This window comes from Xenopus laevis, chromosome 8L, assembly GCF_017654675.1.
Source record: "Xenopus laevis strain J_2021 chromosome 8L, Xenopus_laevis_v10.1, whole genome shotgun sequence".
Classification (NCBI taxonomy): Eukaryota; Metazoa; Chordata; class Amphibia; order Anura; family Pipidae; genus Xenopus; species Xenopus laevis.
In genome coordinates, this window is record NC_054385.1 from 67,621,809 (window position 1) to 67,635,434 (window position 13,626).

At 36.4% G+C, this 13,626-nt stretch overlaps 1 protein-coding gene across 3 annotated transcripts; it reads right to left on the bottom strand.

Moving 5' to 3' along the window:
- Window positions 1–1,165: 1,165 nt before the first annotated feature.
- On the bottom strand, window positions 1,166–13,626 carry LOC108698587 (zinc finger protein 615). Of its 3 annotated transcripts, XM_018230188.2 has the most exons (7): window positions 13,394–13,626; window positions 10,587–10,696; window positions 8,538–8,682; window positions 5,938–6,025; window positions 4,176–4,684; window positions 3,580–3,667; window positions 1,166–2,737 (listed from the first exon to the last, which is right to left on the bottom strand). In XM_018230188.2, the coding sequence occupies exons 4-7, from the start codon at window positions 6,008–6,010 to the stop codon at window positions 1,806–1,808; spliced, it is 1,602 nt and encodes a 533-aa protein (XP_018085677.1). In that variant the 5' UTR covers window positions 6,011–6,025; window positions 8,538–8,682; window positions 10,587–10,696; window positions 13,394–13,626; the 3' UTR covers window positions 1,166–1,805. The 3 variants fall into 3 exon arrangements, with proteins under 3 accessions (XP_018085677.1, XP_018085678.1, XP_041428851.1); XM_018230189.2 differs by lacking the exon at window positions 10,587–10,696; XM_041572917.1 differs by lacking the exons at window positions 8,538–8,682; window positions 10,587–10,696; window positions 13,394–13,626 and having other exon boundaries at window positions 4,176–4,749.

Sequence of the window (13,626 nt, forward strand, 5' to 3'; positions counted from 1 at the left end):
AAAATCGTTTGATCGATGGATTAAAATCTATCGAACGAATAGCGCTAAATACTTCGATATTGGAAGTCGAAGGATTTAACTTCGACAGTTGAATATCGAGGGTTAATTAACCCTCGATATTCGACCTTAAGTAAATTTGCCCCTAAGTGTCTGGGATCCCCATTATGGGCACCTAAAAAATCGATGCTACTGTGGTTAGGGTCATTAGCCAGGCAAATTCTCTTGGAATTGTAAGCATAGGAAAGATGACTAGATATAGTCTATGTCTTAACCGCTTTGTGGTTTTGCCTACATAGACAGGTGGACAAGGACACATAATTACAGATATGCAGTTGATACGCTTCTAGTTTATATAACTCTGAATATTGTATATTAGTATCATTAATACTAAAGTAGCTAAAGAAAGAACAGCCACCACAGGGGTGGGATCCTCTTCATGTCTTACCTGCCCTGTGGTTATTTTACTACTCTCAAAATGGCTTTTGGTCAATAATTTTAGTAAATATAAAAAGTATCCAAAATTAATTTTTCAAGTTGTTCTGTTGGTTGTTTAGGTAACAAGTCCCGTTGTGTGACAGCCTTGGCACACTGAAACCCCTTCTTAATGCTAGATTTACTGTAACCTTGGTAACTCACAATTGCAAGCCTCTGTGCTTGGTTAAAACTTGATGCTCCACCTGAACCGTGGATATAAATGCAGGTAACTGCTGGGAAAACTAAGTGGGTTGACCGATCTGTGATGGAAAACTTCTGGGGCAGGGTCTGATATTAACTTATTTTAAAATGACTGAACACATGCTGGGATGGGAACTGGTGGAGCAGGCAGTTATGTAGGGGCACGCGTTTGATCATAATGAGAGGATAGCCCAGCTGGCTTATTACACACATGCGTGTGGTGGGTGGAAAATTCATATTATAGGTGCTGTTAAAGTATTAATAAAACACCACATCTCCCAAAAGCCTATGACTATTACTATATGTTAATGTAAATATTACTGAGATGTAACAGTTTTCTTTCTTTTTTTTTTTTTTTAATACAAAAAGGAAGCAAGAGGAGAAGAAAGGCTTGAATGGAGATGAGGAACGAATGCATGGAATGAAAGCGATCAAAGGAAAAGGATAAAACAGATGAGCATAGCATAATAGACGTAAGATATATGCAATGTACTTTAAAAGATTTTTATTAATACGCTGCCTTAATCTAGAGAAAAGACATTTGAAATAAATCATATTGATTGCAATTGTAAAGCAATATCGAAACTGTCTTAATATACAAAGTGCAATTGGTAGATATAAACATATGAAGAAACAAAACAAGCTACTTCATAAAACCTAAGTGCATGGTGTGCATGGCATAGGTAATTCGCTTCAGTGCAGCAATTACTACCAACCAATCATCAACAATGTACTGGGACAAACCAAAGCAACCTTAGACATGGTGTAGGTGTAGGTGATGTGGGGGATATCTGTTTTTTCTGTACATCCTTTGGGTTATTCTAGTTCTATTTCTGGGTCCAAAGAGACAAAATATGAAGCAATTGTGGATAATTGGTCTCTGTACCCAAATGGAGGATAGTTCTGGAGATGAAAAAAAAACTCTTGCATTTTATGCATTTAAAAAACATACAGATCTGTGATTTGGCCTCCAAGGTGCATCTGTTTTTATCTTTACTGGCCTGGTCTGGGCATGTTGTGCAATTGGAGAGGTAAATGGAGCACATGTTAAGACTTTTTCTGGGCAAAATATCATTGCTCTGATTTCTGATTATGAATATAAATATATAATTGGCAATAAATATCTTAATTTAACTTGTAGAATTTGTGCTCTCTATGTGAGAGTCAGGTTCAATTTTGACAAAGGACCTCTCTTCCATATGAATTCTCTCATGTCTGCTGAGCAGGGAACCACGTGTATAACTCTTTCCGCATGTTTTGCAAATGTATGGCCTCTCTCCTGTGTGGATAACCTCATGACGACCTAGCGCTCCACGGGAAGAAAATCGTTTCCCACACTGGCTACATGAAAATGGCCTTTCTCCAGTATGGGTTCTCTGGTGCAAAGCAAAATGAAATTTGGTAAGAAAACCTTTTCCGCAAACATTGCATAGGAGAGTCATTTCTCCAGTATGTCGTTTGTAGTGAGTAACTAGACTTGATCTGCTTGTAAAACTCTTGTCACACTGATTGCAGGAAAATGGTCTTTCTCCAGTGTGTACTCTCTGATGAATAACTAGGCTAGAAGCATGAGTATATCTCTTCCCACACTGGCTACATACATATGGTCTCTCTCCAGTATGTGTTGTCTGGTGCCGTGAAAGATCAGAGGTGGAAGGAAAGTTCTTTTTGCATATACTACACTCATAAGGTTTCTCCCCTGTATGGGTCCTCTTGTGTATTACCAGAGAGGAACTCCTAGTAAACCGTTTCCCACAATCATCACAGACATGGACCTTACGTACAAACTCCTTCTTCTGGTGCCTGCGGAAATATATTCTTCTTGGAGGTTCAGTGTTTTTCGGTATTTCTGTGTGCTGTTTAGCAGGATGTCCCTGATTGCAGTTTTCAGAATGGCTTATTTTAAGAATGCCACACGAAGATTTTTCTAAAGAATTTCCTTGCTTGATAAAGTTATCATCTTCTAAGCATGGAGTGGTAGAATCTAATGATGAATTATGCTTTAAGATACCAAATGATCTATGGATCTTTTTCCTCTCTTCAGGATTTGCCACCGTGTCTCCTAAAACAGACATTAGAGAATTAATGATAATCCTTAACTTAACTAGAGCTGACCCCAAAACTAGCCGAGAGTGGGCTCTGTCCATTGATTTGTATTGCCCTGATAACTGGCCTCAGAAGCAATTGCCAGGTAAATGTTTAGCTAAACAAATAGTTTTTGTACACTTTTAAATGATGAATATTTATATCTGGCATCAGGCACTACAATCACTAAACTGCAGAAATGCAATAGCAATCAATTGACAATAAGCTTTTTAGCTTTGCACAGTCTACTACAAGCAATTTACTACTTGTCATATATAACTGCACTGGTGCAAATCAACATATATGTACATAAATCACTTCAATAATTATCATTAGCTGGTCCCATCAGCGTATTCAGAGAAGTGGTGTCAACATAAGTAAATCATTTTCTTGATCTGTAATCTCGAAATTGGTATCTTGGCTGGAGGAAAGCTAATGTCTGATTCTGTAGTCAGGTGAATTTAGAAGGGCATGGCAATGGGCCGACAGAAACTTTTAATTTCAAATGTATAAATAATAATGTAAACCTCTTCTGCATTTATTGTTATTCTCTGCACTGCTGAAAATAACATAATACACCATCATTTTTAAAAAATAGATTACCCGGTAGTAATTTGTTATTAATATTATCAATACTAATAGCAACTAAATATAGCTAAGAAATTTCTTCCTATGGCTTCTGTAATAGAGTATACAAGCAAAAGTATTCTGCTAAAACACTACTTTATCTTAATGTTCCCTGGGGCACATTTTTGCATATTGTAAAAATTACAGTCATAAGATTGTTAATCATAAATCTAAAATTATTATTTGAATTACCTGGTGCATCACAACTTTCATGGTTCTTTGTAAATACATTCTTAGATCGAAACTTTCTGCCCTTTAAATTGATTAGCCTATCTGTCACCTAGGCAAACAAAAAGAGAAATTCAATAGTATCTAATTATTATTGTATTCTTATATTAATTATACATAGACAGAAAACATATTACAGTAAGAAACTCTCCCTGTGGATATTGTCTGTGTTATAGTGGAGTGGAGTGTCTGTGTTACAGTGACCAAAGCCAGTTAATTAACCACTAAGGCACTCCCATCATTTGCAGAATCACGTTCCATTATGATCTTTTTTTCCATAAGTGAATCATTTTAAGTGGTACACTGCAGAAAACAAGCCCTCTGTTGTGAAAAGCTGGGATAAGAATAAGAGACTTAAATAGACATACATTATTGAACATTTGTATGTGAGGAGTTAGCTGGATGTAAGCAAAGGTAAGAAAAAAGGTAAAGTAAAAGAGAGAGCACCGCAGACTGAACTGTTTTTAGATTAGTGTTGAATCATGATAAATACACTGCATTCATTGAAATGAAAACCTAGTGGAGCAGGGTCTCCTACAGCATATACACATAAATATTACCTCGTCTATGTGTCTTCTCTGATGAGCATTTAGAGTTGATCTGCAGGCAAAACGCTTTCCACACTCATCACAAGCAAATGGCCTTTCTCCAGTATGTATTCTGTAGTGAATAACAAGACTGGATGAGTGACTATAACTTTTCCCACATTCACCACACACATAAGGTCTTTCTCCTGTGTGTGTTATCTGATGTCTCGTAAGATCAGAGGTTGAAGTAAAGTTCCTCCCACATGTGCTACATTCATATGGTTTCTCCCCTGTGTGGGTCCTCTTGTGTACCACCAGAGATGAACTTCGAGTAAAAGCTTTGCCACAATCGTAGCATACATGGACCCTGTTGTTATAAGTTTTTTTAGGGTTGTCGATATTACTACTGATTTTATCTTGTGAATTCTTCGCTTCATCCCAAATATCTTTACAATGATCGTCTTTGTTTTTCTGTGTTGATTGATCAACCAGACCAATTTTACAAGGTGTTTCCTCTTGTTTAAAGACATTTGAGTTGTCCCCTGTGATAGGATCAACAGACATTGCATTACATTCTTTTAAAAGTAAATGTCTGTTTCATTGCCTCCTGAAAAAACATGGTAAATGTTTATATATAATCTCTTAAAACAGGCATCTACTAGTTAAAATACAAAGAGATAATGTAAGCATTCGGTCTAAAGTTGGCCATAGACATGTAGATTTTATCCTTCTGTTCGACCTACAACTAACCATTCCGGTTAAATAAAGAAGTAAAAAGATCAAATCAGATAATGTCCTGGCCATCAACTGACAGACAGCAATCGTACGAAAGTTATGTCCGACAAATTGTAGTGACAGTATCACATTGATATTGTCAGGCAATACATGCAGAGATATTATTGTTAGCTGACAAAAATCTTCTAACCTGTCAGATCAACCGATCGCCATGGCACCAAAAATGTCGGAATGATCCACACGGTCCGAAAATTGTACAAACGTTTTTTTCTATCTTTGCGTCTATGGCCATCTTAACCCAAGCTGTAGTATTGCTATTTTTTACAGCTTAAACTAACCTAAACGCTGGAGTTGTCCAGCTGCTACAAAAAATATACAGCCATTATTTGCACATACAAAAGAAAGGGAAAAAAAACTACTACTCTACTAATTAGTATTGTTTAATTTTCTGAATACAGGCTTTCATTTTTTTTTCTAATAACCCCTCATGTTTCCTAGCAGCAGCTCAGTAGGTAGATTCTCAGCTTTTACTATTATAATTTGATTCAATAGTTGCTGGCATTTCTCTGTAGAAACTTCAGCCCCTAGAATGTATGCTACTGATTTGTTCTGAACATTCTCAGCCAAAGTTTAAAAGATATTATTCTATTATTACAGAGAAAAAGGAAATCATTTCTAAAAAATTGTATTATTTGGATACGGAGTCTATGGGACATGGTCATGTAAGTTGGAGCTTTCTGGATAACAGGTTTCCTGATAATGGATCCCATACCTCTAATACCAATGAATCAAAAGCACGCTGTGTGGAAACATGTGGACTAACTGGTGGCCATATCCCAATGTGGCCGGTTCAAGGTATTATGGCCCTTAGTATGTTCAAAGGAAATATATATGACTTTGTATGATATAATTTTAATTTGATCTGGCCCTTAAACATGTAGTGTGGAAAATAACCAAGCCACTGCCTGTCAAAACAAGTTAGAGAACATTGCATTGTACCATCTCTATGTCTATCTCTATGATTTGGGACCATATAATCCAGAAAGTTTTCTCTTCTTACCCAATGAATTGTGTTGGTTGTCTACCATACTCTCATTCGCTGGTAACTTCTTGCGTCCATCTAAAGTGTCCATGTTTATATTTAAGCCCTAGACAAATATAATATGACATGCAGTAAACAACTGACGCTTAAGCTTATTCTTGTTTTTTTTAATCAAAGTTACAAAGGCCATAGTTCTGGAAAATTTATAAAATTGAATTATTATTGTATACCCTTAAAACAGTTAAACAGGTAGTTTGCCTTTAAAATTAACTTTTATGATGATATAGACAGTGATATTCTGAAAAATTTGCAATTGCAATTTTTAATTTTTTGTGGCTTTAAATTATTTCTTCATTCATTCAGAAGCTTTTTGTTCAGCAGTTTTAGTTGGTAGAGTACAGTGTACCCTAGCAACTGGGCAGTGGTAAATGACAGACTGGAAGATGGAGAGGCCTAACTAGAAAGATAAGTAATACAAATAAACAACAATTAAATTGTAACCTCACAAATCAATATTTTTTTGGCTTCCAGGGTCACTAACCAGCCATTTGAAATACTTCAAAAACTATTTAAAAAAAATAAGGATCAATTCAAAAGTTGCTAAAAGTATAAAAATTCATATTAACACACTAATATCTAACTTTAAATGTGAACTACAATATATATATATATATATATATATAGAAATGCAAATTAGAGACGGTGCACACGGTCAAACAAACTCCAATGCCTGTGTGCTGGTAAAAACTAACAATAAGTATAAGTAGAAAAATAAACCGCACCAACAGGACTTAGTACAAAATAAAAAAGGATTTTATTCTTCAACGTTTCAGCTCTACTACTTGAGCCGTCTTCAGGAACTAAAAAATATATATTATATATATTTATACAAATTTTCACTCTTTCTGTCTTCATCCACTATCTATAAGATGAAAGGTCATGATGGTGATTTTTTCCCCCCAAAGAAGCTTGAGCTATCAGAGGTTGAAAAAAATATTTAAAGTCTATTTACCATTTTGGCTGTTTAGGCCCACCATGTTGGAAAAGATTCTTTTTAAAATATACGTTTTAATAAAGCCACAAATTAAGAGGACTTGAACTAAAGCTTGGCTTCAGGAAATATAAAACTGATTAGTTTTAGCAAAAATATAAAATCCCATTTTTACTTTCTTTAAGGAAAAAGAAACCTATCTCCAATAAACTTTATTTAAAAATGTGTACCATTTTTAGAAGAAACCTGACTGCATGTAGTGAAATTCCCCCTTCGTTTTACTTGCTCTGACTGCTGTGGATAGGAAACTTCAGAAGGTCCCTAGCTGCTCTGCAGGGAAACAATCATACTTACTTCACCTTACTTCCCAGAACTCAAGCAGCTTTGTTTGTTTTCCTGTAAAGCAGTCGGCGACTGTGAAGTGATTCTATTGGATTTTATTTTTGCCTTTACATACCCTTTAATGTTTCCAACTCCAGTGGCAGGGAAAAAGATCATGGAGCCAGATTTAAACAGATAAACTGAGATTCTCATTGAAGGATTATTTTGCTGCACCCACTAGTTCTGCAGAGTTTGAGAAATTATGTATTAAACAATACAAAACTATAAAATCCACATTAGATTACATAAAAACACAGGACCCAGTGCAGTCTGCATATTTTGATTATTAATCAGTCTTGCTGTATTGGCTTCTGGCAGATATTATTTGACTTGTGCTGTTTTGATAATTTATGACAATCCCTCCCAACAGCAGCCCAGGCCACACGGAGCATGTGCATGGTCTTGGTCTTGCAAAGCTGTTTAACAAAGTTAATAGTTTATAAAGATGGTGACCCCCTGTGGCCAAAGGAAATCAATAAGAAATGAGCCGTAGACACCTCATTGACCATCTTCACAGTAAAAGAGAGAAGGTGAGCTCATGAAAGAAAAGGGGGCAAATCTTCTTACTAGACCAGCATACCTCTCAACATCTCAAAAACGAGGGACAAAAACTTGTGGCTCGTGCAGCACTGAAGAAATCTTTTGACCACATTCCCTAATTACCATGTCCATTTTACAAAATTTGGCAGGTTATGAAAGTTTTAAACACATTTCTGTGAGTTTTAGAGCAATGATTTATGTTTTATGTGCTATAACAGTTTTGCTAATGAAAGTGAATTGCCCTTTAAAGGAGAACTAAACCCTAGCTAAAGTAGCAGGTAGAAATGTTGTACACGATATTCTGTGTTTCTGTACAAGCCCAAGGCAACCACAGCCCTTTAGCAGAAAAGATCTGTGTTTCCAAAGATGCCCCAGTGGCTTACTGAGCTTAGGGACCCATTCACAATATACAGTACACGTAGAATAGAAATATCACAATATAAGGCTGATTAGTAATTAATACAGATAATTACTACATGGCAGCACAGAAACCAGTGCAATTAGCACCAGAATTTAATAATCAGCCCTGTAGCATCAGCTTATAGTACAGACCAACCTCATTTTCTGCTGTATAATTAGTGACGACCCCTAAGCTTAGCTTCTCAACAGCTGCTCAGAGCCCACTGAACATGTGAAAAAAAATGAACATAAGTAATTAATGTATATTGGAATGATGGATAGAGTTACGATTTATTAAATAAAATACCTTTCTAGTAAGATAAATGATCTTGTCGGCTTGATCCACAATCTTTTCAGGTACCGGTTTCTTGATACATGTGTTCTCAGACACCTTTATTTAAAGGCCCATCAATACGATTCAGTTGCCTTGTTCTTGAGAGAGAGATTCTCTCCTAATGAGGAGAAAACGGTACAGAAAAATTATTCAGCTCATTAATCCATTTAGTCTTATAGTGCATATTACAGTTTGTAAATATTTAAATGGCAGGAACTGTCACAGATCACTTTCCATTGTATTTAGTGGAAAACTAAAGTATAGGATATAGTTTCCTTGTTGAATCCCAGCAGCATTTCCAATTCAAATGATTGGGAGTTTGACTGATGTTTCTGGCACTTCTCTACTCACTGAAATATGACGATGGAGATTATTTGCAGTGTGTATAGCAATAAGCCAATGTCTTACTGCAATATATATCACCACTTGAACTGCTATACCATTACACCTTGAGGAAACAATGACATTGAATTCAAACCAGTCACAAGAAGACTCAATTAATGCACAATTGGAACATATACTTTAAAGGGGTTGTTCACCTTCCAAACACTTTTTCCAGTTCAAGTGTTTTCAAATTGTTCCCCAGAAATAATTTTTCAAATATTTTTCAAATACTTTCCATTATTTATTTTTTACCGTTTTTTTTTTTTTAAATCTAAGTTTAAAGTTGAATGTCCCTGTCTCTGGTGTTTGAGTCTGGAAGCTCAGTAATTCAGGTGCAGATTCTGAACTGTTACAACATTTAGTTGGTACATTTCTCAGCAGCATCTCTGGAGTATTACCAACTATTGTATAAATTCTAACAGCTGCCTGTAATGAAACCCAGAGATTCTGCTCAGCAGGGACAAATATAAGAAATGTATCAACTAAATGTATCAATTTAGAACAGTTTCCCCCCCCCAGACCGGCTTTAGGTGAAACATGACACTTTACACTTGAATATTAGAAAAACAGTCACACATAGAAAATAGAAAGTAACTGGAAAAAGTTATTTCTGATGAACTATCTGAAAACAACTAGGTGTTTGAAGGTGAACAAACCAACTTGATCATCAAAGAATCATTACAAAAACAACAACATGCATGCTAATCCCAGTGTCAAACTGGCCCACCAGGATACCAGGAAAACTCCCGGTGGGCCCAGGTGTCAGTGGGCCCTTTTGCTTCTAACCATTTGGCCAATTTAATGGTTATTCCCTATGTCTTAATGGTGAAAAAAAAACTTAATAATGGAAGAAAATAGTAAGTAGATATAAAAGACTAGGAGAATAAAGAGGTTGAGTGAGGAGGAATAATAGTTTGGAAAGTGGGCCCACAGTCCAAGGTTTTCTGGTGGGCCCCTGGCATCCCAGTTCGACACTGGCTAATCCTATAACGAGGGTAACATTAAGGGGATTGTTTATTAAACCTCGAATTTACTTGGTTGCGCTTTTTTGAGGAAAAAATGTTTTCAAGATTTATTATACCCGATGCTGCAAAAAGCCAGAATCTGAAAATCCACCATCTCAGACCTGTTGAGGTCCTGTACAAGTCAATGGGAGAGGCACCAATCTCAATTTGAAATTATCATGGTTTGTGCTGGGTTTAGCCCAAAAATTGTGGGCAACCCTCACAAATCTTATTAATTTGTTTTTTAATGTTTTTAATTAGTTTTTTAATTAATAAATAAGGTCAAATCGGGCATGGGAGTTTGGTTGTGTGTTTTTTTTAATAAAATAATGAGATAAATTATTAGTTCAGTAAATAACCCCCTGAATATGCCTTAAGTGGGCATATTACATTAAACAAATAAACGTTACTGAGCTTACCTGATACCTTTTAAAACTGACCAGAATGTTCCTCTAAATAAGTATGTATTTAAAGGTGTTGCAGACATGTATATAAATTGTAATACCATAGAATAGTACTGTGCAACTGTTTAAATTTAGTTGACTGATTATCCATTTGATTATTCATTACATCATTTTAAATTGATATCACCCAAATAGGTCCGTGGAGCAGTCTGTGCTCCAAGTTTACTTACTATTCATAAGTTGCTGAATCACTGCCCCTGCTTTCCACAGTAAAAGAGCACCCCCAACCTGTAGTGGTCTTATCTGGCAAAGTAAAATAGGTGAACAGTCTGCTGATTTCCTAAAAACAGAAAGGCATTTAGGAAATAATACTTAGGTAACACAAGGATCTTTGGATCTTGGATCCACACGTGGATCTTTAAGGTAACTTTTGCCAAGCAAGGTACTTCTGCTTCATAAACTCTTTTAGTGTAGCAAGATTCGTGTATATAAATATCTCTTAGGTTTAGCCCCAAACCGTTAAGCTTGGCAGGTATCTTTATCTTAGCTACAAACTCAGCATTCAAAATCCCAATGACCCACATTGCATCACAAACAGTAACGAAAAAAGTGAAGACTTCACTAAAACACTCATTGCAGAGTTCCAAACTATCTCCAGAAGTAATGTTAGCATACAAAATGTGTTAAGCGGGTGTATTTTCGGGCAATCAGAGGCAAACAAAGATTGTTCAATGTTAAACATCTTCTGAAGTGGTGTAAAGGTTACTACTATTGGACTTGAGTAGTTCAAATGCTCCCCTGGGGTGATGCATAGTATTTCACCATCTGCAAACCTAATGCTGGATTTGGCACATGCTAGAACACTACCTGACTGAATGCCAAATGAAAACAATAAAGTTGGAGGAGGAATAATGGCCTGGGCTGGTTTAAATGGTTTAAACTAGGGCACCTGGTTCCAATGAAAGCAAATATTAAGGCCACAGGGTAGAATGACATTCTTGGCAATTTTATACTTTGTGGCAAGTGTCTGAGAAAGGCTCAGGCTCAAGGCACACGGCTAGGTTCATACAGCATAGCTTTGCAGAGATACAAGTGGGAAAACTTGACAGGCCTGCACAGACACCTAGAGGGTTATTTATCAAAGGTTGAATGTTAAAAGTTAATACCTCGAATGAACTCACAACTCGAATGGTTTCTTACTTAAGAAAAAACTCAAGCCAGCGATTTCCAGTTGTGAAACCCGAAAACTCGAATTGATCGAGTTTTCGGGCAAAACCCTCTGAAAAAAACTTGAACATCATGAAGGCTATTAACATCTTCAAATGGTTCAAGGGGCCTCCACCATTGACTCATACATGACCTCTTTTAGATGGTGTATTTTGGGATTCTAACTATTTCCAGGGTTGAGGTATAATAAATGTGGAAAAATCTGAGTTGTAAAAAAAACTCCAAGAATTTGTTTTTTTTTAACCCAGAAATTGGATTTTTCAACAAAAAAATAACCCTGAAAACTTGATCCTTTATAAATAACCCCCCTAATCTTAACGTCATTAATCCTCCTTTGGCTTAATGGAACAAAATTCCATCAACAAAATCTAGTGGAAAGTCCCAGGAGAGTAAAGGCTGTTAGGCATCTTCAGATGGTATTCAGTCATTTGCCTTTAATGCTAATTATATTCACATATATTAACAGGGATGGGCACATTTTTTCGCTTTGTTTCGCCACAGAAATGATGCCCATAGACTTGTATGGCGTTGTGTGTCAAATAAAAAAAGACGCACATCAAAATTTTTTTGACGCCCATTGACTTGAAACGAAACGGGTCAAATTCGCCCATCCCCACTTTTTAATTAATGCCTGCTTGTATCCTCTGTTACTCTTGGGGAGACTGAAATATCATTCTGCTATGCCAAAATACTTATTAAAATATTATCAAGTATGCTGGGAGCTGTAGATTATGAACATTGGGGTTGTCATCTTAAAGCAACATAGCACAATAAAAGTTTTCATAACCTCACCAGGGTCAATGATTCATTACATGCAAGCTAATCAACCGGTAAAAACTAGACCTGATCTGTGTAAAAGCTAGCTAGCTCTTTGTTTGTTGCTCCTGCAATTTGATCTGGAATCATTAAAGGGGTTATTGCTAATCTATTTCTAAGCAACTTCTCAATTGGCCTTCATTATTTCCTTTTTTTAGGTTTCTGAATTATTTAACTTCTATTAAAATTTAAGTCACCTACTATGTGGCAACAGTTTGGGGAGGTCTCCAAAATGCAAAAATCTGAGAAAAGCAAGTGTGACATTGCCACAAGGATTGTGTTCATGCACCATGAAATAACTGGAATGGCAATGATATGCTCAACAACATAACAGAATGGAACACCCTCACTGGCACCCTGCATCATTTGTGTAAATATCTGCCATTTTACCAATAAGCAAGCATAATATAAAATAAATTCCAAACCGAACAGCCACTGAAGGGACCAGGATTGTAAAGTGTCCTGGGTGAAAAATAGATCCTGGCTGTATAATTTCAACACATGTATACAACATATGCATACCTGCAAAAACATATGATCTTACCATCAATTGGGGGGGCAGGGTAGCAAAACTCAATATTTGGGTAGCTTAAACCCACTAAGTAATAAAGTGGGTAAATGTGAGACAGAGGAATTCCTGTAGCAAGATGACTTTCTAGGAGAATTGCTTCATCATGGACAGCTCCACTGTCAGTTTAGATATATGATTTGCATTGTGTAACAGGGCTGTAAAATCCCAGCATTTTGCTGTAAGTAAAACCCATTACTAAATGACCAGTATTGAGAGAGAGAGAGTGTGTGTGTTTTATCCATAATAGATGCAAAACACCCTCTGTGCCATTTTCCTATGCTGCTTGCCCTTGAATTATACATCTGACCTACATATCAACTCTGTACAATATACAGTTTAATAATAAAGTAAGCGCTGGTATTGCGCGACTGGTACCCTACGGGCGGCCTTTAGTAAAAACCCAGCAACCCTTCACATTCCTACCTGAAACATTCAGCCCATCCTTAAGCACAGATTGGCCCTCTGTATGTCACATGATACCGCTATGGCACTCTTCCCTCTCAGTCGCAAGCAGCTTTTGGGATATGTAGTCTTCTAGATAGTTTTATTCGAGTCTCTTGCTTCAAATTTACTACATATCCCAGAATTCCTTTGTGACATTTGTAGCTAACAGCCAATAAGCAATAAAACTGGCAAAACAACTCGTTGGTCAAGTA

Excerpts from the sequence above, each read along its gene's own strand:
- LOC108698587 (XM_018230189.2), bottom strand. The coding sequence starts at position 6,010 with ATGGACACTTTAGATGGACGCAAGAAGTTACCAGCGAATGAGAGTATG. Across the intron at positions 3,668-4,175 it reads AGAGAAGACACATAGACGAG|GTGACAGATAGGCTAATCAA; the intron begins GTAATATTTATG and ends TTGTTTGCCTAG. Across the intron at positions 2,738-3,579 it reads TGAAAGTTGTGATGCACCAG|GAGACACGGTGGCAAATCCT; the intron begins GTAATTCAAATA and ends TGTCTGTTTTAG.